Here is a 25,782-nt window from a genome sequence, read left to right as displayed (position 1 = left end):
AGTGCAAAAGATATTTGTTTAAAAATTTTATGTTTTATAAATCTAAGGTTATTCTTGAATGGAAGGATTTCAAATCCATGGATTTCAATACATTCAAATGTATTTTTGTTATTTAGAGAAGTAACATCATAAACTTCAAATCCACTCATTTCATGTTTACATAGTAGTATTTCATGTTAAATATGATATTTTTCAAGTCCACCCAATGTTATTTGAACTTTATTCTACTTTATATAAATAATAATATGTAAATAAGTAATGCGTAGATTCAAGATTTGATATATTGTTTCATTGTTAACAAGAAAATTATAATTCTAATCCATAAATTTGAAATCAATTTATCCTAGCGCAATCTAAATAAATTAATAATTGTTGAAAAACATAGTAGTAATAAATATTATAATTTTGTATAAATTAGACATTGGAGAAAATATAATATAAAATTGATATCACAATAGTTATTAAAATTAAATTTGAGAGAATAAAAAAGTATAATACATAACGTTGACCACTTATTTCACCACGTGTTATTGATTTATGAAAAATAAAAATATAACATAGATAATATATTCTAAACCTTAAATTAAATTATTGCGTCAAATGTTTTCTTCTTTTATATTTTCAATTTATATTGCTTTCACGATTTTTTGTTGTCATCTGTTTTTTCTTCTCTGTGAAAAACAATATTCTCGCCATCTTCATTAGCAAATCTTATGAGAAGAAATGTATATTCTTCTCTATTTGATGCCTCTACAAATCTCCACACAAATTAAGTTTTTGTTGAAAAAAAAAGTTTGTTTCATCAATCAAATAAAACCAAAGAATTTTGTTATTTCAATATTCTGCAAATTATATTTATTTTTTGTAAATATTTTAACTTAATCTACAAGCAAATAAAATCAATGAAATTTTGGTTATTCTATCTTCTAGACAACTGACAAAATATGATTAATTAATATTTTATTATATTTATCAAAAAGTGTTCAACTCTTAATGATATAACATATTTATGCAATATGTTATTTAAATACAAAAATTCAAAATTACGATAACATAATTTTTTATATATTTCATACTATATTATTGGAAGTATTAAATTTGTATATATTAATTTTTTTTCCTGAGAAACTTCTTGCATATATAACTCATTCAAAAGATTATAGATTTACAAAATAAAACAAATAATATTCAATTTAATATTTTGTGAAAAATATATGTTCACTTCATCTACAAGCAAATAAAAACAAATAAATTTGACATTTCTTATTATCAATCATAACTCATAAGGAGAAATATTGAGCAATAATGAATAATTTTTGTAAAGATTTATTCATAATAATTTTAAAAATTTACCTTAAAAGATATGTCATTTCAGATTACATAAATCTATAATTGATTTACTTATATCCATCCTTTGTAAAATACATCTTCGTCAATTGCAAGATCATCAAATAAGTAATTGTTATAGTTTCTTATCTTTACAAAGACGAAAAATAGTTAAAATTAGTAAAACTGTATGTATTCAATCATATATTGTTAAATTTTAATAATAAACTAAGGCTTTGAAAAATATTAGTTGGCTTTTTTTATAAAGAAAAATAGATAGAATAAATACTCACGAAATATTTATAAGGTCATCTTTCTTCTATATTCAATAATGTTTTGTATCATTTTTGTAAAATGTAATTAACCGTCGAACATTATTCATAACACCAACCCACATGATTTAATTATTTGGCTTCATTATTTTAATTTGTCGTTTTAAATTAATTATTCTCAATTAATGCAAAATAGAGGATAATTAATATCATGTCCTTACACAAATTATATTTTTTGTGGAAAAAATTCACTATATTTACAACCAAATAAAACAAAAGAATTTTGGTATTTCAATATTGTACAAACTAATTTTTTTGGGAAAAAATTATTTTCGCTCCATCTATAAACATATAAACAAATAAAACCCATGATTTTTTGTATTTCAATATTCTCAAATTAATATTTTGTGAAAAAATATATAGATAAAATAAACCAAGGCTTTGAACAATATTAGTTGACTTTCTTTTTGATAAAGAAATATAGATAAAATAAATATCACTGAAATATTTATTAGGATTATATCTGATAATTCTTGTATAATTTTCTAAATGTAATTAAATATCTAACCTTTTTCATGACACCAACCTTGTTAAAACAAAAACAAAATTAGTTTAATTATTTGGCTTCATTAGTTTAATTCTTCATTTAAAAAAAATTAATCTTAATGAACGTAAAATAAAAGATATTTAACATCATATCGTTATACAAATTAAGTTTTTATGGAAAAAATATTTTCACTTTATTTACAAGAAAATAAAACAAAAGAATTTTGTTATTTTAATCTTCTACAAATTAACTTTTTTTGTGAAAAAATTCTACAAATTAAGTTTTTTGTGAAAAAATTCTTTTTCACTTCATCTATAAGCAAATAAAACCAATATATTTTGGAATTTCAATCTTTTCAAATTAATATTTTTTGTGAAAAAAGTTTGTTCAATTCATCTATAAGAAAATAAAAATCAAAGAATTTTAAAGTTTCAGTTTTTTTAGCAACTTGATCATTATCTAACATAAATGTAGTTTGACAATTTTGTCCTTATCATAGTAACTGATTTGACAAAAACATTCTCACTAAATTTTTCCTGTATGTACAAACTAAGGACAAAGTTGACATTACACAATAGAAAAACTTTGACCTTGATTCACACTTTTATAATATGTATAGATATAATAGGTCTCTTGTGAGACGGTCTCACGAATCTTTATCTATGAGACGGGTGAACCCTGACGATATTCACAATAAAAAAGTAATACTTTTAGCATAAAAAGTAATATTTTTTCATGGATGACTCAAATAAGACATATGTCTCACGAAATACGACTCGTGAGACCGTCTCACACAAGTTTTTGTCATATATATAAGAAAAGATATTAAATGACCAAAACACCACTAATCTATTTTTTTTAAATAAATGACATAGTTTTAGAAAATAACAAGAACCTACTAACCAAACCATCTTTAAAATGGATTCTCAACAATTTTATATATTCGGACAAGTCCTTTTCTATTTCTTTTTTAACCTTTTTTTTTTAACGTATCCATGAATAATAGTTTAAATTGCTCAAGTTTTCTTCTCTTTTTGTATCACTTTTGGTAATTTGTCTTGTTGAATATTGACTACACCTTTACTCAAAGGCACCCAGCCTGATTTTTAAGCTCGATTCATCGATCACATAAAATGTAGACACCAAATGAATATAATTGGCATGTCGATAATTGTTCTCTTTTTTTTGTTTTTTGACGTTTTCTTCCATATCTTTTCTTATATCTAAAAACGAATATAAGAATATTTACAACGAACAATTTTGTAATATCAAACATTTATCGTTTTGCCAAAAATTATAAGCTGATGATAACATGCAACTTAGATTATTTAAATTGTACGACAGCTCAAATGTCGCTTTTCAATTGTTCTACTTAATAAGAAAAATTATTGCAAAGTACCCAAATATTTAAAGTGCCTTTTCTTTTAGTATATCTAAAGAATATGGTTGCTTCCGAAATTGGTAGAGCTCTTATCGTAGCAATCATTTTAAGAATCTGGCGGCATTACGAGACTTGAATTATTATATGTCAATTATTAATGTTTACATAAATAATTTGGATTTTCTTTTGTTCCTAAAAACCGAGTAAATTAAATATTGAGTTTTGCAAAAAAAGAAAAAAAAAGAAAAAGAAAAAGAATTCCAATTGTTTTCAACTTTTCATTAATAGTTGATTATCGAATTCAATGTGTAATTTTATCGAGAATTTCGACGGATTTTAAATAATTATGTGGATTATATGCATGTTAACTTGATGATTAACGATTTTTTAAGATTTTAATCTAGGCATGTATTGATTAATTTGTGGTTTATTAAAGGAGTTTCCGTATTATTGGATTTTAATATTCATTTGATTTTATTTTAAGTAAAACTAATATTTGTAAAATCTTTTTTTTTTTTTTTTTTTGCAAAATATAATAAGGCATCCTCCGCTCACCTCGAGTAGAAACTAATGTTTTTTTTAAAAAAAAAAATTTATAAATAAAAAATTAATTTCAGTAGTTTCGAAGCATTTTTTTAAAAAATAAAAATAATTTGGCTTCCAAATTTTTATAGTCGTAACAAAGTTACATATTCATGATATGCATGGTGTCATTTTCTCAAAGTTATGAAAAATGTTTAGGCCCGATTGGTTTTATATATTTTCAAAAAATGCACTGGATTTTAATTTTAATTTTTTTTCCTCTTATTTCAAGAATATTATATCTTATTTTATACAAGCAAATTACAAAACTACTCATATTCCACGAACTAATTACTAAATTTGACGAAACTATCAAGAAAAAATTTTCAAAAAAAAAAATTTAGCTATAAACAATGTGATTTTTTGAGTGTGTTTGTTTCATACAAACTAGGTATTATATTATATAATAAATTTTAATGAGTTAGATGGAACATATGTCATTCAAAATTTTAACGGGGTCGAGTCTTTCTTGCTCGTAAAAAGAGGTAAAAATATTAAAAGATATTAAAGGTTTGATAAATTTTTTTTATTTTATATGAGTTTTTGGGCATTAAAAAATATTAAAAGACAAGTAAAATTAATAGTTTTTAACTTATTTTCTATCTCGAAATTTTTTACTCAACCTGATTGAATCACTCGCAAGATGGGTTAATTTTACAGTAGTCGAAATCACAAAAACTTGATCTGATTCAACATTAAATTTTTATTAAATGCATAAAAAGAATTTATGAAATCAGGAACTGAAACAGAAAACGAGTTGAGGATTCAAAAGATAAAATCATCAATCATAAATCCATCCTCCTCTAAAAAATGAATGAAGTTAGCATATTCTTTGTAGTAGTGAAAATGTCAGTTGGAAGCAGCAGCCAAAAGAAATTTGGCTGGGGGCAGCAGAGCCACCGCCTTTCGTTCCATGCTCGTGTATTTTCTGTATGTCCCCTTTAGCTTGTTCTCTGCCGCCGCTGAATGGAAGCTAACCAGTAACTTAGCACAATCCCTGATCACCAAAGAATCAAGATTTACATAAGCAGCATACACAATCATTTTCAAGAATTACAGGCCTGTTTTTCTTGTACATTTACTTACTTGAGCTGTGGTTCGGAGAAACCGGTGTGTTTTCTAAGCGTTTCGTTCCAAAGGGGCGTCTTATTCAAAGTGAATCTTGCTGCATAGACTGCTGAGGCAGCAATCACTGAGGGACAGTACATTAGTGTAGAATAATTCATCATTCCAAGCTCAGCCAAGAAATATACCATGTTCTCCACCTATGAAAACCACCCAAGAACTTAATAATTTATACCCAAAAAAAATAAAAATCAGTTCAAACTGTCCCCTTACATCCGAATCAGTCATGGATGCCTTGATGAAACGAACAAGAAACACGTATGGAGTCGGGACAGTCAAGTTCCATTCCAATTTCCCGAGTATCCGTTTTTCCATGATCAAGACTTGTTTGTTTGAGTAGGTGTTGTCTGACATGCCAACTAGCTCATTAACCTGCAATAAAATCTCGTGGTTAATAAGAGATTTTACCTAAATTCAAACGAGTAAAAATGTCAAATTTTCATATATGCACCTCAGGAGCCCAAATTTCTTCGTATTTCGAGGCTATAAGCATAGCACTCATGCCCACCAGCTGAAGTTCCCTTCTTGATGCAGTTGTGGCCGACAGATAACGATCCAATATGTTGATGGTCAGGTAAAGAGTCTCAGGAGAAAGCTCGAACTTGTAGTGAACTTGGATAAGCCAATCTATTAGAATGGCTCTCATCTTCTCATTAATTTCCGGCTGTGAATCCATGTAATCATGTGGCCAGCTTTCATTCTCGGCTGACTTGTAGTAACTGTACATGTCTTCTACATATTCAACAACTGCCAAGTCATTGTTAACATCAGCAGCATCAATATCCACTATGTCCTCCTTCTGTTTGTCATTCAGACCATAAGCAGCAGCCTGAAAGTCAATCAAAATGTCTCAAAAAAATGCTTCTGAAAATAGGCAAACAAGCTGTAAAATCCCAGTGACGATGATATAGACCTGGCTTCTGGCAGTGAGTGTTGAAGTAAGAGTTAGAGCCTTCTTTCTTGATGACGACTTATCCACCGAATTCTCAGCGAGTTTTTCGTCATTTACTACTTGTGTAGGCTTCTGTTTCACGTGAACTTCCTCAGTATCAGGGCTGATTTCAATGATCTCCTCAGGCTTAGGTTTGGTAGCATCCTTCTTCTGAGCAGGTTTGCGGGCCAGGGCGGCTCTCTTATCGAGCAGAGCTCCATCCGCTACAATGGCTACATTTCCATTTACAGCCAACGAGTTCTATAATTCAAGAAAATCCACAAAGATTTATTAGTGAACGTAAACTTGAAAAAGACTATTTGCAAGATGTGATTTCAAGAAACACACCTTGTTTTCTGCGGCAGCCGCCTGGGCATTGGCGAGTAACTGAGCACAGAAACTCCTGAAAGTGTTACCAAAAGTTGATCAAGATCGATAAACAATCATACCCAAAAGTTGATCAAGATCGATAAATACCTTGTGGCAGGTCGAGAAACCTGAGGAAGTGGCTTGCCTTTGACCCCACAAGGGGCAACCATATTCCCTATGTCGCCAAGTGCACGTCGGTTCTTCTTTTCTGCAACCATGTTCTTCTGTTTAACGGCCCCAGGAATCGGTGCCTCGCCTATTATATTTCATCGTGGATCAGTCAGTCAAACAGTAAATCTTGAAAATATATATGCTAAAGATTCAAAACAATGAACAAAAAGATTGATCAACATGTTCATGGAGCCACTGACAAAAATTTCTACGCAAAAGCTTTTATAAAAAGATTTTACATTCATAAAAAATGACTTGAGGTATAACACCGTCGCTACACAAACAATACCGTAAACAATAGAAATATGATATCATTCAAAGTCACAGAAATCCAAAAAATAAAAATAAAAACAAAAAGAAACCCGTAGAATTTCTAGCATGGCTATCAACAGTCTTTTATCGGACTCCAAAATCAAGAATAAAATAAAAACTCAAACAAAACACCCCCTCCGACAGATACAACGATTGAATCCAATACCTATGTTCTTCGGCAGAATAACTTGTCTTGACGCCATATTATAGTAAATTTTACCCTTTTCCTCTTATTCGGATCCCTCTTCAGTCTCTTCTCTCTGTTTACTCTCTCCCACGCACTTCTCTACTCTCTGTGAAAAGTAATGGGAATTCGCAAAAGGGAGATGAGACGCCTCTTTTTAAAATTAGAGAACCAGCGCTTCGTTCCAACGGTCGTCTTTTCTTGGTTTTTTGGCCGTTGGATTGGAGAGGTCGATCTGACGGCCTGTGTTAATTGTTTATAAACATTCGTAATGCGCCGCCTGGGGGGCTTTGTAGCCGTTGTACTGTTCAATAGTTACCGTTGGAGCATATTTTCTTAAGGTTAATGATATTGATTGCCATGTCACACGTATATTATTTTCATGATAAAAACTTGTGTGAGACGGTCTCACGGATCGTATTTTGTGAGACGGATATCTTATTTGGGTCATTCATAAAAAAAATATTATTTTTTATTCTAAGAGTATTACTTTTTATTGTGAATATCGGTAGGGTTGACCCGTCTCACAGATAAAGTTTCGTGAGACCGTCTCACAAGAGACCAACTCTATTTTTATTATTGTGCCACAATAATAATTAAAAAAGGAGAAAAATATATATATTTAAAAAAAAGTTCACATAAAAAAGCTAATTAATTTTATTTTAAAAACTTGTGATATAAGAAAACTAATGGTCAAAATGTTTAATTTGTCTTGTCATAATATATTCTAACTTCTAAATTGTTTTGCACAATAAATTAATCAAATGCAATTTTTTTGTTATTCTGAAACTTATCCCTTTTTTTATATTCTCAATCTAGGGAGTGGGGAGGTCTCGAACTTGAGTGCTGACACAAGAAACCCCGGATGAAACCAGTAGAGTTAAGCTCCGGTTTCTTAAACTTATCACTTTTACTGACACAGTGACATTCGCATACATTAATAGGTGTTCATATGAAAGATGAGTTCATAAATGTTTGTTATCCCGAATTCTTTGAATTCGCGTTAGGATCGAAGGATTTGAATACTTCTATTTGATTCAAAATTAGAATGAAACCTCATGTTTACATTTCATCTCGAATATGTAGTCAGAAATCCAAATCTATCAGTCTATCATCCTATGTATTACAAGGAGTTGATATTTCAGAAAGCAAAAAAGGTGTTGCCGCAGCTAATTTATTCCAACACAAACACATTCGAGCACAACAATATTGTGCGATTATCAAATTTTCTATAGTTGGTTTTCAATATCCCAATTTTCTAACAAGCCATTCGAGGGGAAAAAAAAGAAAAAAAGAAGAAGAAGAAAACACATAGATATTGATTGGTATTCAAGCTATATTTGAGCACAAATGGGTACATATCCCCCGGAATTGTAAATATGGAGAGAAACTCCGAATGGCAAATCATCAAGAATGAATTAACAATTGAATGATGGGCAGAAGGTGTTACAAACTACTACCTATGAAATAGGCAACACAAAAACCATGCCTACGACGTATTGTAACGACTAATGGGAGCTGAACTGATCAAACTCGAATAAAAACACACACAAATACACACTCGGAGGTTATCTTGCATCGATCGAAATTTAAATCTCGGTCCTTACAGCAATGCATCGTCATCTGGACCAGCAAGCAAGACCTGGTGAATCAATCACCATTTAGAATCTTGTTTTTAAGGAATCCAAATTTGATAATACATGAGAAAGAAGTGTTGTAGTGTTTCTAGTGTAAAAAGAGATTAAAGACAAGAAGGTACTTACATTGCAGTCAGAAGCATACTTTCTGGCAAGAATCAGGGCTCCATTTCTGTCGTTCTCGGAGTCGAACACCAGCACAAAAGATTGTCCTTTTCGAGCCTGCCAAAACAGTGACTTGGCTGCAGAATTGCCTCCTCCTCTGAACCCACATAGCTGAAAAAGATTATTATCGAAAAGATTAAGGCCAGATTCTTCAGTTACAAACCTGGATTTTTTCTTAGGATTGTGACATGATGTTGTAACTCGTAAATCAGTTCGTAGTTAGTTTCAGGTACATGTTCAAACAGTTGTGTTAATCATATGATTATCACTGTCTATACCTGCATCGATTTCGAATATGAATCTCTGGCCTTTGTGATCCATCCTCTACTAAGCTTTATTCTCGTTTTCCCAACGTGAAACAAGTGCACGGATTGTGAAGAATAATTCCGTCCATTCATTTGAGATATAACTACCTGTAAACCGACAAGTACTAGCATCTCAAAATAGATGTTTCAAGAATAATTTAAACATGGTATGACAATAAACTAAGTTCGAGATTTCTCCATAATCTGGAAGATGCAATTTAAATAACTGTAGATTCTAAGGTCACGTACGTTGAAGTCATTGTTTGGTTTCCGCATAAGTGTCTCTACGTAGCCTGCCAAGTTAACAGCTGTAGGGGCAGAATTAAAAATAAAACCTCATTAGCCTTCCTCAACTCTCATGATTTTTTACATAGTCCAACTTATAACAGGAAATAAGCATGAAAAGCGACTAAGGTAAACGGATGTAATACTTCAATGGCATAAAGATGGAATCGTAATTCTTAACAAAATCCATTAACCATCTGCCCACCTTTATCGATAGCATCTGTTGTCAGACAGATCTTTTGGCCATTTGAGACTATATCCACTTGTAGAACTCGACCAACATCAATTGGCTCCGGTGCATAAACGCACTTGTTCGCACCTAGCAGGGGTGAATAGATGATGTACTAAGATAAAAATCAAAGAAACTATACACAATTTTTTCTCCTAAAAAGATAGTGTAATTAATAAAACTTGAGTGAAGAAAATTTGAAAGACCGATTACAGGTGCGTGTCTAGTTCTACATAGCTTATACTGTTCATGGATTATGGATGAGGAAACGAAAAAAGGTAATTGATATTAGTTGTCCCCCTTCAGGCTTGATATGATCTAGGAAATCCACAAATCCAAAGAGAAACAATGTACCGTGAGCGCCAAAAAAGAAAGGAAGTATTGATACCTAAAATAGGTTCCCTGCGGCTGGATTGAGAGGACAAACGATACCATTGGACTGAACATTTTGCAAGCTCTGCTGCTTCATTTGAGCATGAATGAATCCGTAAAATGGAACCTAACGATTGAGAACCACTTAGCTCATAGAACTGGTTAGAATTATCCTTGGCCTTCCTGCTCATTTCCAACTGTAACGCGGGAAGACATATAAGTCGGAATAAATTGAATCTTGAAATAGAAATTTTAATTATGACAAGTCAAAACCGTAGCAATAGAGCTATCCCACAGTATTTGCAGAAGGGTAATGGAGGAAAATGCCAGACCTCATTTCTAAGTTTAACTGAAACCATACATTTCTCTCTAATTTGAAGTCTCAGTTCTCGAAGTTCGTGTTCCATCTCCATAACCTTCAAAACATGAAGTAATTTGTAATTAAGTCGAATGAAGCAGTAGGGAAATGGAAAACCATAAAACAGGGACCAGTTAAAAATATAGCCACAATGTTAGAGAGCCAAGGTTGCAGTAACGTACAACTAAGAAAGAGCATAACTTAACACTATGACATCACTCACAGTATAAGTAATCCAAAAATTAAAGAATGCATTTCATGTAAATAGCAGTTTCAGTAAAGTTGTAAAGGAACATACTTAAAAAAGTGATTCTGACAGGAAAAATGAGTAGTTCTCTGCAATTAAAATTGTGGCAAAAGGATGGATCTGGATATTGTTGAGAGATGGCAGGGTGAGGTGATGGAATGATCTTATATGCATTGCGGAGAAATCTAGAATTTAGGAAAATTACAAATGGCAAATATCTTTCGTATGGATGAGCTATACTGTCTATATGCTTATGCAAAACTCAGAATCGCGAAAATTTTGTCACGGAAGCAGTTATGTACCTTTAATGGTATCTGACAAGGGAAAATAAAGATTAAATGTGATCTTCATGAAACTATTATTTAGGTAACTACGCCCAGCTTTATCAAACTCCACTAGAAATTGCATGAACTAGCCGAATGTAGTTTAAGAAATTCACTTTTGCATCTCAAGGTATGCATTAACAACATGATCAAATCAATTAGTGATCATGTAAACTTCAATCTAGGATAAGAATGTGAACTATATTAACTGACATATCTAGCCATTTATAACATGAATTGATGAGTCAGCATGGAGTAATCATATTTAAAAAAAGTCACGAATTAACATGAATTGATGAGTCAGCATGGAGTAATCATATTTAAAAAAAGTCACGAATGGCTACAAAAGAACATAGTTCCAAATAACAGTTGCATAAAACCAAAAAGGCTATTTCAACATACTTTAATAGGCTGATGCTTTAATTTGATTCTTCTGGCTTCTTGAACCTCTTCGATTAGACCCTCCAATTCCTGTAAGTTCAGAAACTCTGAACATCATAAAAAAATATGGAGTCTGCAGTAAGGATAATAGAGGGGAAAAAGTAGATGTCTTGAAGCTGCTCAAAAGTCAAAGGTCAGTTAGGGGAAGAAAAATTGGTAAAAGCAAATCAAATTTTCCTAAATCACAATGTTACCTGCTGTTTCCCTGAACTTTGGTTTCTCTCTTGTTCCTCAAGGGCTTCTCCGATCCTCTGCACCACTGCTCTAGCACTTTCAACTTCAGCACAAGCAAAAGACTTCTCTTGGTTGACCAACTTTTTAGCATCTTCAGAAGCCTGCAAAAAGAGCAACTTCACTTGTACAAAATCCATAAAGGGGAGAGAAATATTTTACAGGTGAGTTCTCGAGGACAAACAAAATAACCACCAAAATGAGCCTAGATAAAATCGAATGATGCGAATAAAATAGTTTTTGTTTTTTAAATACAAATAAGATAGTATGTATATGTTGGATATGCAGAAGATAAAGATCAGATACTTATAGCAGGAAAATTTTGAAAGTAGCAGCTTCTGCCCATACCAAGCTACAATCTATGAACTAATTGAGTGCAAATGCGGCAAACAAATGTGGCAACTATGACAAATTTTGTGTTGTGCATGTCAACCTGCTTCAGAAAGTTCACTAGCTTTTTCACTTCAAACTTCTCCTGAATTAGCTCTCCTTCTTTTTGAGTCAATTTTACGGCCAAAGCCTCCACCTGGAACATTAACATATGAGCACTATAACGCATAAATTTAATAGCATTTTGATCAACGAAATATGGAAAGATTACTCTGAGTGCACAATAATCAGACAGCTGATAGTTAACCATACATTCAACTACAACACTGACAAAGAATTGCATGAGAACCACTTAAGAATAACATCTTCTGGTTCTTGGCGCTTGAATTTGACGTGAAAGAACTCCACTATTATCTTTTTATTTATGGTTATAACGCTCTATTGGCAAGTTGTAGCAACACCGATCAAACCTCCAGTAATTGTAAATTACATGTGGCCCCCATCTTTCCGTGCGTGATTCTACAAGCTTTTCGAAAATATTTTGTGTTTCTTCCTAATCAAGCTCATCAAGGCAAAAGAGGAAACAAGAGTACAAGCCTGAGGCTTTGAAATGGTTAACTAATAAATCGTTGGTTTTGGATGTTCTTTTACGGGTGATGAGTGATGATACAAGGGTGAAACGAGTTCTGAATAATACAAAATCTAACAACAAACTCACCAATGCAGCAGGGTTCTGAATAAAAGGTTCGCAGATAATCAGCGAAGAATCTTAATTACATAGAACACTAAAATCACCATAAACTGACCATCGAAATAGCCTTTACCACGTCTTCTTTGTTCTGACCAGCCAATCGTCCTCTCAGATATTCCAACGCGTCCCTGAGCTTCTTCAGAAGCACGTGTCCATCTAAAGAAGCTACCTCCCTAAGTTTAGCCTGAATTCCAAAATCGATTTCATAGTTCATCTCATCAATTTTTTTGTCATCAATGTTAAAGTTACAGGAAAAATTCCGAGAAAAATATATCCCAAGCACACTGCTTGAAGATAAAAAAATCCTCATGTTATTAGTAACACAAGAAATTAAAGGCAGAAGCAAAGTGGCATTAAAGGACCTCATCTGACAACTTAGCTGCAGCAGCCAAATTCTTATCGAATTTGCTGGCAAGGTCACGAACAGACAAACGCTTATGCTGTTCCGTTAGCTGATTTGTTTCCTGAACAACCACCTCCTTCAGGGGTGGACCCTTAATGTCCTCCTTGATCTCTTCTAAAATATGATTATCAGGTCCTAATTTGTATTTAGGGAACTGATCAGACTTGAAGCTCACATCTGCTGACACGGACCAAACTGCCGGCACCACATCGCCTAATTCTGGACTAACCTTCGTCATTGCCCAGAGTTTATGCCCTGATACATCGAGAGCGGAGTCATTTTATCTCAAAGAAAACAAAAGATTCAATCAAAATAATATGTAAGCAAAACCTTCAGTAGTAAAGAACACCAAAGCCCAACTCGTGTTGCTTGCTTTTAGAGGAACTACACTAACAGTACATTGAAAACAAAGAATCCATCTAAATGAATTTGATTGAAAATGCAGTTATAATGCCTAGATTTTCATTAAAAATATCTTTAAGATGTCTTCAACAATCTAAAAGAAGTAGTTAGAACAAATAGAGGAATCAAAGCCAAACAGGGAAAAGGTGAGCTTGAGCACCAAATCAAGAACTAAATATATAGTTTTTCCCCACAAAAACAAACTGCTAGAGCAGCCAAGCATGCCCTTTGTAAAAATTGCCAACGCAACATAGAAAACTGAAAAGGCTCGATTCTTCTAAATAAATACTTCTGTCGAGAATGACCTCTCACTATCCCCAAAATCACAGTACCAATCGTACGTCGAGTATGTATGGAGAGGAAAAAAAAAAAAGAGCCAAACTCCCGAGAAAATCGAATCTCTAGAGGTTCATTTCAGAACCTGAATTTTTGAGATAGCAAAAAGGGTTGGCAGGACAGATGAATTATATGCAAAAAAATCGTGTATAATCGACAAAAAGGCCAAAAAAATAATAATCTTACTCACAGTGACAAGTTATTATTGCATACAATGCCGAGAGTACTACAGTAAGAAAAGATGGCACAGACTCATGTTCTCCTTCAAGAACTCGTTAGGCAGAAATGGATAGACAAAAAGAAGAAAAAGGACCGAGAAGGGTCGGCAGCCCAGATGAATTCAATGCATGAAATTGTAGTACAAATCAAACCAAATTTAAAAATAAAAAAAATATCCAACCTACAGTTGCAGATATCAGTTCCCACAAAACAAAATTCACAGAATATACTGCATTAAGAAGCAATGGAACATATTCACATTCTTGACTTGACCCGCATCACTATTCTTCAAGATTTCAGCTATGGATAAAAGTAACTATAATAATAGAGAGAAAAGATTGGTGCAAGCAAATATGTGAAGGGAAGCAGAGGAGGAATCTGTAAGCTTTTTAAAAGCAAAGTGAGAACTGAAAAGTTAAAGGCTTGACACCATTTGTGCTGACACGCCTCTATAATTCCGCCGCTCTTTTTCCAGTCAAAATGACTATTGGAACTCAAACACATTGTGAAATGACACGTAAGTCCTCGAAAGATTTTAACTAATTGAGTAGAATATCAGGAAAATATGCAAGTAAAATAAATATATATTATGTTGTTAAACTTAATTAATTAGATAAGCTTAAAATAAATAGTTTAACATATTAATAATTATGTATTATATTATTAAACATATATTCGACTGGATTTTTTTAAATCATTTATTTGGTCATCAAATTGCAAACAACACACAACATTAACCATACAGACACAAAATATAAATCAAAATAAATATAAATGACGCATAAGATTTAAAGAACAACACACAAATTGATAATTACAAATACTAATAATAAGAATTATTATAATTCTCTCACAAATGATCAATAAGAGCATCCTGAAGTACATAATGAGCCGACATATCTTTTATTTGGCGTTGTCGTGCAAGAAACTCTTAAAATCAAACATGATCATCAGGTGCCATTTCAACATCTGGGATGAGTACTTCGCGATAATCTGTGACTGTCACATTCTCATCCCTTTCATCTTCAATTAACCATTTTGTTCTTAAATTAAGTCCATAATAAGTGTTTGTAATAAATTGTGTTATGTGTTTTTTTTGTCATGACATTGTTCATTATTTTCATTTGGTGTTTATTATAAATATTAAAATTACAATTAATTAATGAATAAAATAAAAAACTTCAAATAAATTAAAAAATGTAAAATATTGAAAACTAAATTTAATTTAAAAAAATTTAGAAAAAAAGAAATGTATCAAAAAAAAGTGAAAAGAAAAATTTACACAAAAGTCATTTTACAATTTTCGCGGATGTTATTTTCGTAATTAATGTCATCCTCCAAAATTTTGCTCCAAATATACAGTGATCCTCCATAACTCTCCAAAATAGAGAATGCATTTGGAATATAGTTGGAGAGCTTTCCATATTCCATAATGGATGAGAGGATGGTTAGTTTTTTCCAAAAATATTGGAGTTTTTTGAAACTAAAGGGGGTGTATTGGTTATAGACTTTTAATGACTTTTATGGAGTTTAAAAGTCTAGAGGTATTCAAACTAGACTTTTATATACTACATAAAAGTTTAGTGGTATTCAATATAAACTTTTGTAGAATTTTAAAAAGTCATGTGGTATTCAAACTTGACTTTTAAAAACTCTACAAAAGTCTATATGTATTCAAAATGTAAATAGACTTTTAATGACTCTATGGAATTCTATTAAGTACAAGAATTATAGCCTAATGTACAACAATAAAATGTCAACAAAAGTCTTTAATTCAACCTAAAGATTTGGATATACATTTAATTGAGAAATCTCCCAAATTCAATACAAACTTTCATTCTTTTCAAGATACCGAACCAAAAAAACCTTACATTTTAAAAAAAAAAATTATAATTTATTGTTTTAAAATATTATATATTTTAAAATTTTTGTATATTTTTCCGGTATTTCGGTATATACCAAAATTTTCAAATTGGATATCGTTACCGTACCGAAAAATTCGGTATTCTTACCGTACCGTATCGAAATCTTCGGTATACTTAAAATTCGGTAAATTCAATATTTTTTTGTTATGGTAATCTCGGTATACCGAAAATTCGGTATTTTTTCCCACCCCTAACAGGGCTTGTATTGGCATGTGCTATATTACACAATTTTCTTTGAAAGAAGTGTCAATTTGATGAATTTCAAATTGAACTAGACAATGAAGCTCAATTGTCTTCATCAGCACAAGTTTATGAAGGTGACGACTTTGATCAGTTATTTAATACTCAAAAACAACAACGAGCAAATGCTAATGCATGGAGGGATATCATAGCCAATGGAATGTAGAACGATGTTGATCGAATTGTCAGTAATGATTAGATTTTTTTTATAAAAGACTACTCATTATTTTGAGTGTTCTTTTAATAAAATTTTATCATGAAATTATAAAAATTTTATTCATTAATATGTTGAATTGACATAAAGAATTGAAATTTTGATTTCAATAAATTGGATAGTTCATTTGTCGTTTTTCACAAATTAAATTGATTTAACTTTTAAGTAAGTAAAATTCATTTACATTCATAAATAAAAAATAATAATTTAAAATTGAAGATGTTATCTATATCCAATAATTATTTTAAAAAAATTAATAAAAAATAAATCACAATTATAAACTACAAAATTCACATAATTCTATGAAAAATTTACAAAATTCTACAAAAATCTTGAAAAAAAATTATAAGAGTCTATATGAAATTTGTTTTACAATTCTATGAGATTCCATAAAAGTCAATAAAAATCTATCAACTCCACAAAAATCCATCATTTAAAAAAATCATTAAAAATCTTTGAAAATATAGAATGAATACGTCCCTAAGAGTTAATATATTATGGTTTCAGTCAATCTCTATTGGAGGGGAGAGTGGCAATAGTGATTTGAGAGTGGTAAATATATCTCGCTGGCGTTTCCGTTAAAACAATAATAACTACAAATTATTAAATAAAAAGGACAGCCTCATCCCACGCGCTGTCCCCACTCGCCGCTCAATTAGGTATCAAAGCCCCCGGCGTAGTAATCGATGCACGTGCTCGTACGCACTCTGAAACTTGGACAAACGATCCTCGCCTTTTGCGGATTATTGATGCGTGAGCCTTATTTCCTGGCTTATCCGCCGGTTTAAGTTGGTAATATATTTTTTTTGGATGATGTAATTTTTAATTTTATTATTTTGATTGTCTATATATATATATATATATATATTCAAATTTACTAAGATAATTAACTACGGATCATGACATAAACAATGCGCATTTTAGAAGTGAATAATAAGTCTATTGTGAGACGGTCTCATACATCTCTATATGAGAGACGGGTCAACCACATCGATATTCACAATAAAATTAAATATTCTTAGCATAAAAAGTAATATTTTTTCATGGATGACCCAAATAAAAGATATGTCTCACACAAATTTTTGTTTTTAAAAGTTGAATAGTTTTGTTATCTTAAGATGTCCATTCTTCATTCATAATAAGATGGAAATATCAAAGTGGAAGTGAACAAGAAATTAAGTATCTGTTACACATATTTTTTTAGTAAAAATTAAATTTGTTTTAGTAATTAAACCAACATTACATATGGAATGAATTAAAGACAAAAACTTGTGTGAGACGGTCTCATGAGTTGTATTTTATAAGACAGATCTCTTATTTGGTTCATCCATGAAAAATTATTACTTTTTATACTGAAAGTATTATTTTTTATTGTGAATATCGATAGGGTTGATCCGTCTCAAAGATAAAGATTCGTTAGACCGTCTCACAAGAGATCTACTCAGAATTAAATTCATATTCCAATTTCCGAATCCTCCTAAAAGTGTTTTAGTAATTAAACTAACAACCGTTTGGTAAGCTAACCAAATATTTGACAAAATAGAAGTTACCATTTTGTAATAACAAAATATTTCTAATTTCAACAAGAATGGATTTGTTTACAATGATATTCTAAGTCAAGTCTAATCATTACACCAGTTGGGGACATTCTACTCTTAAGCTTTGGGTTCTATTATCCTAATCATTACCATTATTCTCTGTCAAAAAACTTGCGTAAAATGGATCCACCATCCAATGATGTTGCTCCACGTGTGCTTATTAATATTATTTTGAAGATTTTAATTGTCCAAATTAAAATGCATACAAATTTAACTTCTTTTGCTAATAGAATTTGTAGTTTATTTTTTAAAACATGACAATTACTTATGCACGTCATCATTCAGTGTTGGAGTCGAGAATTTTATAACAGAGGAGAAGAAAGAGTATAAAGTTCGTGGGGAAAGTCATGTTTTCGTGATTATGTTACGTACATGAAACTTTTCGAATCTAATCCCCGATCGATACAACTTACTTAGAAAACTAGTAGGTCTGATTTGCATAGTAGCTAATGATGGTCTGATTTGATTAAACTTGGCTAATTGATAAAGCTTTACTTGTAACTTTAGATTTTATTACATGGTGGGGGGGGGGGGGGGGGGGGGGGGGGAGCTTTTGGTAGGTTGAAAAGCAAAAAGTTATTGCTTTTAATAATGACTAGTGATTAGCAGTTGAGCTCTCCAAATGGGATTTTGATCTAATTTATTTAGTGTTGGATAGAGATGCATGTGACCCTAAGATCCTTGATTATTTCTTGGACCACACCCTACTTTGTGAAAAAAGTGATGGATCGAGAAAATTTAATTGCTTACCCCTTTCGTATTTATGCGCGTTTTCATTTTTGGTCTTGTTTAATCAAATCGTAAAAATTTTATATTATAGTTTTTTCTAATAATATAAAAATTTTAACGACTTAATCTCCACGAAGTTATAATACACGTCGTTTCTCTTAAGACGAATAATCGATCTTGTAATATTTTTAACATTCATATTAATATATGAAATGAAAGTTACGTTACGACGTATATATCAGGTGTTATGATTATTAATTTAGAATTATTTTCAAATATAAACAGATATATTATATATCTGAAAATAGATATACAAAGAGGGAAATAACTTAAGATTCAATGGTCACACCAGTAAATGTCATGATGTTGAAATTGGAATACTCATCACACACACAAACACACACGAGTCGTAGTCAAAGTTAGTTAAGCAAAAAGTGCATGTTTAATGTCGTCTAATTCGATTAAACATTCTAAGAATAAACCTTGTATTTTTTAAAAAATTAATAATAATAAACATTTTTTTGTCGTGATATCGATCATTTACGATTTTAATTGACTAGCTTACATTATTTTTCCCAATTTTAAATATTTCACAGGAGTGATAACATGAAATCGGATATGAAAGTACACATAATGTCACACAATTAATTTTAGCATCACGCCGACATTCTAGTGAAAAAAATTTAAATTAAAAAACAGTGTAAGTTGGTGGATTTAAACCATGAATTGACCGATCGAATCCAAAATAAAAAAATTACAAGTTACATGATCAAATATATTGTTATCCTTATATATATATATATATATATATATATATATATATATATATATATATATATCAATTGGTAGGACATATAAATATAAAATGTCTAATATAAATTCATTTAGTTGAAAGTGTGCATATCGAATTCGACGAGAACCAAGGCATAACGTACGGACTCGGTGCAGATGTTAAGCAAGGCCAATCACTCTTACCAAATTAAATTAAATTAAATTAAATTATAAATTTCATCATGTAAAATGACATTTTTTGAACTTTTGGTCTTATAAATTGCAAAATATCTCTCAGTTCAATATATTAATTAGCTTCTCGAAAAAAAATAATATTTTTATTCATTTTTTTAGCGAGAATTGACGCGACTCTGATGTCGGAGAAAGATGATTAAAAAACAAACTTTTTATACAAAAAATAAAATTGACGAGACATGATCAAAAAACCAAAATTTATTTTAATGTTATTAAGTTTATTTGTTAATATTTTATTTATTTATCATTTTTAACCCGATCGTGATACTAACTTCTTAAAAAAACAAACAAACAAACAAACCGAAAAGAGTTAATAAATTTCACAAGGTAAAAAGACCTCCATGATTATCCTTTTTGGCGTTCAACACATCACATGGGGGTAGGGTTTCCAATTCAAAGCAGCCCCCACCAGCAACATCATTTCTATTTCATATATTTAATTAATTAATGCTATAGTTTTTTAGGTAGCTTCGATGCTACATGTGGGAGCAGTGCCCCACATGATTTGGATGGATAAGATTCACACACATATATGATTTTAAAAAAATTAGTAGACCCCATGTATGTGTGGTTAAATTTGGGCCCTTGATTCTATCATGGGGATAGTGTCCCTACATGTAGGATGGAATCAACCAGTTTGGTATATATACAATATATAATAAATGAATGTCAAATCTACTTTTACAAATATGTATAAAAAAAATAATTAACATGTAGTTTTTGATATAAATATTTGAAGTAATGGGAACATGTTCCATCATGCCATCCAGGTAAAGACTTAATATAGTAGTAAATGAAAATTTGATAACTTTGAAGTTTTAGTAAAATATACAAACCAATTTAAGTTTTTGGAACTATTATTAAAAATATAATTTGAAATTGGTGAAAAAAATATTAATTAGGGATGGAAAAAGTAAATGCGTAATAATTTACAGACAAAAACTTGTGTGAGACGGTCTCACGGGTCGTATTTTGTTAGACGAGTATCTTATTTGTGTCATCAATGAAAAATATTACTTTTTATGCTAAGAGTATTACTTTTTATTATGAATATCGGTTGGTTGACCCGTGTCACCGACAAAGATTCATGAGACCGTCTCACAAGAGACATACTCTAATTTATAACATACCTGGATGATATTCGAGTTTGAGACACAATTTTAACAAGCACCTCTGCTCTAATTAAAAAACACACATTTTATATATCTATTTTTATTTTTCTTGAGTATTAATTATGTACGAATCTAGTTCTATCACTATAGTAGTTAGTTATAGTCGATGGTTTCCAAGTATCCACGAAGCCAACTCCTTGTTTTGTACCGATTAATAACTCTATTATTTGGAGTTTTAGAGGGAACTAACTATTTAAATTACATTGTTCTTAAAACGCAAAAACTCATTGAGACGGTCTCACGAGTCAATTTTATGACATGTGAATTCTATTTAGATTACTTAAGAAAAAAATATTACTTTTTATGTCATTTTGTTTACTATTATAAATATTCATTGAATTGACACGTCTCAGCGTGAATAGATAAAAATAAAATAAAATAAATTAACAAATAGAAACTGTGTCAAAACTTGTGTGTGGACGTTATTTTGTTACTTGAAATTGTCCTGAACTCATATAATTAATAGTAACAATGGCCCAAAGGCCCATTTAAGGCACAATTATGGACCCATCATACACTCAAGCCCAACAAAGCAATAAGTAAAATAAAAGAATTAAATTTAAATTCTTTTATTTAAAAATATTAATAATTTATGGTCCTAGGTGTAGTTCTTGTACCACTCCGGATACCAGAAATAATTTTTAAAATTTTCAAATTTAACATGATGACAAGTCATATAGATGCGTAGTACATTAAGTAAACACCAAAATTATAATTTGTTTTTATCATTGTTTACTTAGGATTTTGGTTCTGTGTGTTTTTTATTTTCAATTTTGACAAAAATTTGTATGAGACAGTTTCACGAGTCGTATTTTGTGAGACAAATCTCTTATTTGGGTCATCCATGAAAAATTATTATTTTTTATGTTAAGAGTAATACTTTTTTTGTGAATATCGGTAGGGTTGACCCGTCTCACAGATAAAGTTTTGTGAGACCGTATCACAAAAGACCTACTCTTCAATCTTAACCTCTTATGTTAAAGTTTTTCAAATTTTAGAAGTTTTTACATGAATGTTATGTTCAGTGTGTGCCTCGTCCAAACCACATCGGCATGGATAAAAAAATTGACCTTTTAAATAAAATAAAATAAGACAGATGAAATACTAAAACTAAATATTTCACATAAACATAAACGACATAAATTATAAAAAAAACAAATATTTGGAGTTCTCGTCGAGAATCGACACAACACGAACACCAATATACAAAGCGCTACCAATGGGTTAATTAATATACTTGATGTGCTTTTATGATTGTGATATCAACTACATACTAGCTCGATAAATTACATCAGACAAACTTTCGCTCAAAAAACATAAATAGAAAAAATCGAACTCCTAACAATGAGCGTACGATCACATATTCTCTTATTTGTGAAGAAGAGAAGTGAAGAGAGTGTGGGTTTCACATCACATGTAACGATCGTATGCACCATGTGCCCATTACAAGTAGCTTATCTCTCGGATCTTGCCTACTTTCGAGGCAGCTTCTCCCTCCTCTTATTTTATTTTCAAATCAATTAAATAATAATAATAAATTGTTCCCCCTTTTAACATTTTTTGTGTTTATTTCATTTACCCCCTCGAACTATGATTAATACTCACATTAAACCTCTAGTATTTTTTCATTACTCTATTTTACCCCTCTCTCACTACATTTTAGTTATCACATCACAATTGCAATTGTAAATGATAATTAAAACATAAAAATAAATATTTATTCCTAACTATATAGAAGACAAATTACAAAGATAAATAACATAATTAAGAGCAAAGTTTCAAAAATTTCACAATTTTATTTTTTCTCGGGCCAGCAATACATGCAACAATGTAAAATTATATATAAAATAATTAAAATCAAATGCATAAATTCTATACTTTGGAAAATGTATAAGTTAAAGGGTTGTGTGAGGGGAGAAAAATTTGAAATCAATAAATTTCGATTATATTTTTATTGTTTACAAGAAATAACAGATGAAATATTAAATATATATCTTATTTGTTTACACAATATTAGTACAAAGTAGAATGTATTTCAATTGATATCATGATTGGATGAACTTGAAATCCATCGTAATTAACATGAAACACTACATAAATATGTAATGGTGAATCTGAAATTTATGGTCTTACTTCTCTTAACAATAAAAATTCATTTGAAAAAAATTTAATATTTTATCTCGCTTTTAGAATATTAAATTAAATAAAGAATCAAGAAAATATCGATAATACGAATGGATTAAATCTACAATTTGGTTAGAGTGTAAGGAGGCAAAATGCAAAATGGGAAAACGTGCAATTATTGTTCTGATCCATCTACAATGTACATGTGCATATATAAAAGAAAAGGAGGACAAAAATGGATAGATAGATGTAACGTTAAATGAGATGGGTTCTTGGGTCCGTACGATTACATCTCCCTTCAGAAAAGCTTGCACTTTCTTCAACCATCAAAACCCAAACAGAATCACCACCAAGTCCACCCCACAAGGTACCTAAACTTCACAAATGTGTTGTTCCATATCTGATATCAAATTTATCAAGTTTTTTTTTTCATGAAGAATGTTTATTGATTCAGGGAAGATTATGGGTTGTGTTTGAATTTCATTTTCGTTTAAAAGAGTGGCGAAAGTTTTGACAAAAGATTTTTATAGCATATCTCTGATAAAAATTTTGAGAAAGTTGATGTAATATTAATGTGCAGTGAAGTTATATGGTGTAGCAGTGATGATTGAAAAAGAATGGTTTTTTGTTTTTGCTTTTTTTTTAAAAAGATAGAGATATAGTTATACGATAATTATGGCTTGAAATATGGTTGATTTATTTGGAGTTGAGTGGACTGAATTTTGTCTGATGAATACAGAGATATTTATGTCAAGTTTAGAAAAGTACAAATAGAATATGTGTGGCTGTGGGAGTTCTTGAGTTTCCGGATTATTTTATATGTTTTAATGGCTGTCCTTTTGATTTTCTTGAACAAAATCTCTTGGTCCATTTTTATCTCTAAATTCTATGAGCACTCAGAACTCATTTATCATTTACAAATCTGTATGTATATATAATGGCAGAGGGACAAGAGAATGCTATAATGGATTTGGAGGGAGAAGTGATGGCTTGCGCGTACGAGGATGTTCAAGTGATGTGGTCTATTCTGGACAAGTCCAGGCACACACCTTGCACAACCTTGTTTCTCCAAAACAATTCCATCAATTGATACGTGCAATTGTCTTTTGGTCTGTAGTTGTAAATGTATATATTTTCGTGGGAATTAAGAGCTTGTGGCTGTGGCTGGATGAGGAATGACCAAGACGCCCAAACACAAAGTCTTTTTTTAAAAAAAATTCTGTGGGATGTAAAAATGGAAAACAGAGAGAACATTTGGGTCATTTTTGAGTGGATCTGTCACAAAACAACAAAGGGTTTAGCTCAGAAAGGTTGAGGAACTCTTTGTTTGATCAAGAACAACTTGTTTTTACCCGTCTGTTACTGTTTCACTCTGTTGTGACTGATTGATTCTCACAATGAGTCGAGTCGTGTTTGCTTTGATCAATGAGAAACATTTTGGAAAATCAAGTGTTGGATTTTGTGTATGCAAGAAATGTTTTTCTTTTCTGCTTTTAGTATAGGAAAACTCATACTTGTTAGATCCCCAAAATCTCGATCTTTATCAGATGATGTCATCTGAAGAGTTTTCACAGTTGACATGAATACTGAGAAGAAAAGTTTCATGGTTAACGGCAGAAACTGAATGAGCGAGGGGGAAATTAAAGTTTAAAATTTTCGATAAACCACGCGAAAAGGTTGTTATTTTTAATTGTAGTCACAAAGCTACAGTTATGATCAAGTTGGACAACCCATCATCAAGAGCAAGCTAAACCATGAAAAGTTGATCTTATTGCATTTTAAGTTTGAAGGATGCACTGCATGTAACATGAGGCATGATCCTGTGGCTTAATCGTGGACAAATCGGGCTATATCGAATCCATAATGATTGGAAAATGAATCTTAAAACGAAAAAATCTTACTGCAGGACAATGGTTATATAGGATCGAATTAGCCAACAGCCTAATTACCCTTCACCTAAAAGGTTTACTCTGCATTTGTGAAAATTTCCTGTTGTTGAGCAGCTGATGCAGAAGAAATTAGGGATCAACTAGATTACACTCGTGCATACGGGTCTATTTTTTCCCAACCTGTTTCACTCGCCAGCCTGATGTGCCGATGTTTCATCTGCACCAAACTTTTCCAGAAATGATCACGAACCTCCACCACTAGTGCACTTGCATTGTTCTGAGCAAACCAACCATTTTGGCATGTTTTCGGAGTTTCGTCTAAGTAAGCGACCTCTAGTTTCATCTGAACGGAAGCCTAGTTAAAATCCAACTTCTTGTACATGATAAATTTGCGACGATGCAGCAATATCATTCATGTAAGGTTCCAGTACGTTCTTGCAAAAAGTCACGGATTAAAGAGGAATTGGTTTCTTGATCTGATGTACCTTAATACAAGTATTTTGCAAAATGCTGAAAATTCGTTTTTAAAATCTCGAATTCTACAAGGACTAATTTATCAGAATAAATACAGATGGTGCTGCTTGATCTCATTTACTGAATAAAATTTTGGAATTATTTTTTATTCTGTTAT

General features: G+C 31.1%; 3 protein-coding genes across 8 annotated transcripts; 1 reads left to right on the top strand and 2 right to left on the bottom strand.

The window, feature by feature from the left end:
• Positions 1-4,793: 4,793 nt before the first annotated feature.
• LOC142506169 (G2/mitotic-specific cyclin-2-like) lies at positions 4,794-7,341 on the bottom strand. Its single transcript, XM_075619332.1, has 8 exons — positions 7,183-7,341; positions 6,642-6,789; positions 6,513-6,567; positions 6,147-6,425; positions 5,685-6,062; positions 5,447-5,605; positions 5,195-5,373; positions 4,794-5,105 (listed from the first exon to the last, which is right to left on the bottom strand). The coding sequence occupies exons 1-8, from the start codon at positions 7,217-7,219 to the stop codon at positions 4,958-4,960; spliced, it is 1,383 nt and encodes a 460-aa protein (XP_075475447.1). The 5' UTR covers positions 7,220-7,341; the 3' UTR covers positions 4,794-4,957.
• Positions 7,342-8,595: 1,254 nt separating this feature from the next.
• LOC142505279 (stomatal closure-related actin-binding protein 3-like) lies at positions 8,596-14,644 on the bottom strand. Of its 6 annotated transcripts, XM_075618194.1 has the most exons (14): positions 14,416-14,644; positions 13,608-13,666; positions 13,237-13,532; positions 12,930-13,058; positions 12,227-12,319; positions 11,757-11,897; positions 11,524-11,592; positions 10,526-10,609; positions 10,210-10,390; positions 9,798-9,911; positions 9,557-9,615; positions 9,281-9,415; positions 8,964-9,113; positions 8,596-8,842 (listed from the first exon to the last, which is right to left on the bottom strand). In XM_075618194.1, the coding sequence occupies exons 3-14, from the start codon at positions 13,513-13,515 to the stop codon at positions 8,804-8,806; spliced, it is 1,473 nt and encodes a 490-aa protein (XP_075474309.1). In that variant the 5' UTR covers positions 13,516-13,532; positions 13,608-13,666; positions 14,416-14,644; the 3' UTR covers positions 8,596-8,803. The 6 variants fall into 6 exon arrangements, with proteins under 6 accessions (XP_075474309.1, XP_075474307.1, XP_075474308.1 ...); XM_075618192.1 differs by lacking the exon at positions 13,608-13,666; XM_075618193.1 differs by lacking the exon at positions 13,608-13,666 and having other exon boundaries at positions 14,420-14,644.
• An 8,811-nt stretch (positions 14,645-23,455) lies between these two features.
• LOC142504861 (uncharacterized) lies at positions 23,456-24,728 on the top strand. Its single transcript, XM_075617709.1, has 2 exons — positions 23,456-23,629; positions 24,207-24,728. The coding sequence occupies exons 1-2, from the start codon at positions 23,527-23,529 to the stop codon at positions 24,350-24,352; spliced, it is 249 nt and encodes an 82-aa protein (XP_075473824.1). The 5' UTR covers positions 23,456-23,526; the 3' UTR covers positions 24,353-24,728.
• The last annotated feature ends 1,054 nt before the right edge of the window (positions 24,729-25,782 follow it).

The sequence above is a fragment of the Primulina tabacum genome, chromosome 10, assembly GCF_025594145.1.
Source record: "Primulina tabacum isolate GXHZ01 chromosome 10, ASM2559414v2, whole genome shotgun sequence".
NCBI lineage: Eukaryota > Viridiplantae > Streptophyta > Magnoliopsida > Lamiales > Gesneriaceae > Primulina > Primulina tabacum.
The sequence above is the reverse complement of the archived record's forward strand: the minus strand, read 5'-3'. Positions and strand labels throughout refer to the sequence as shown.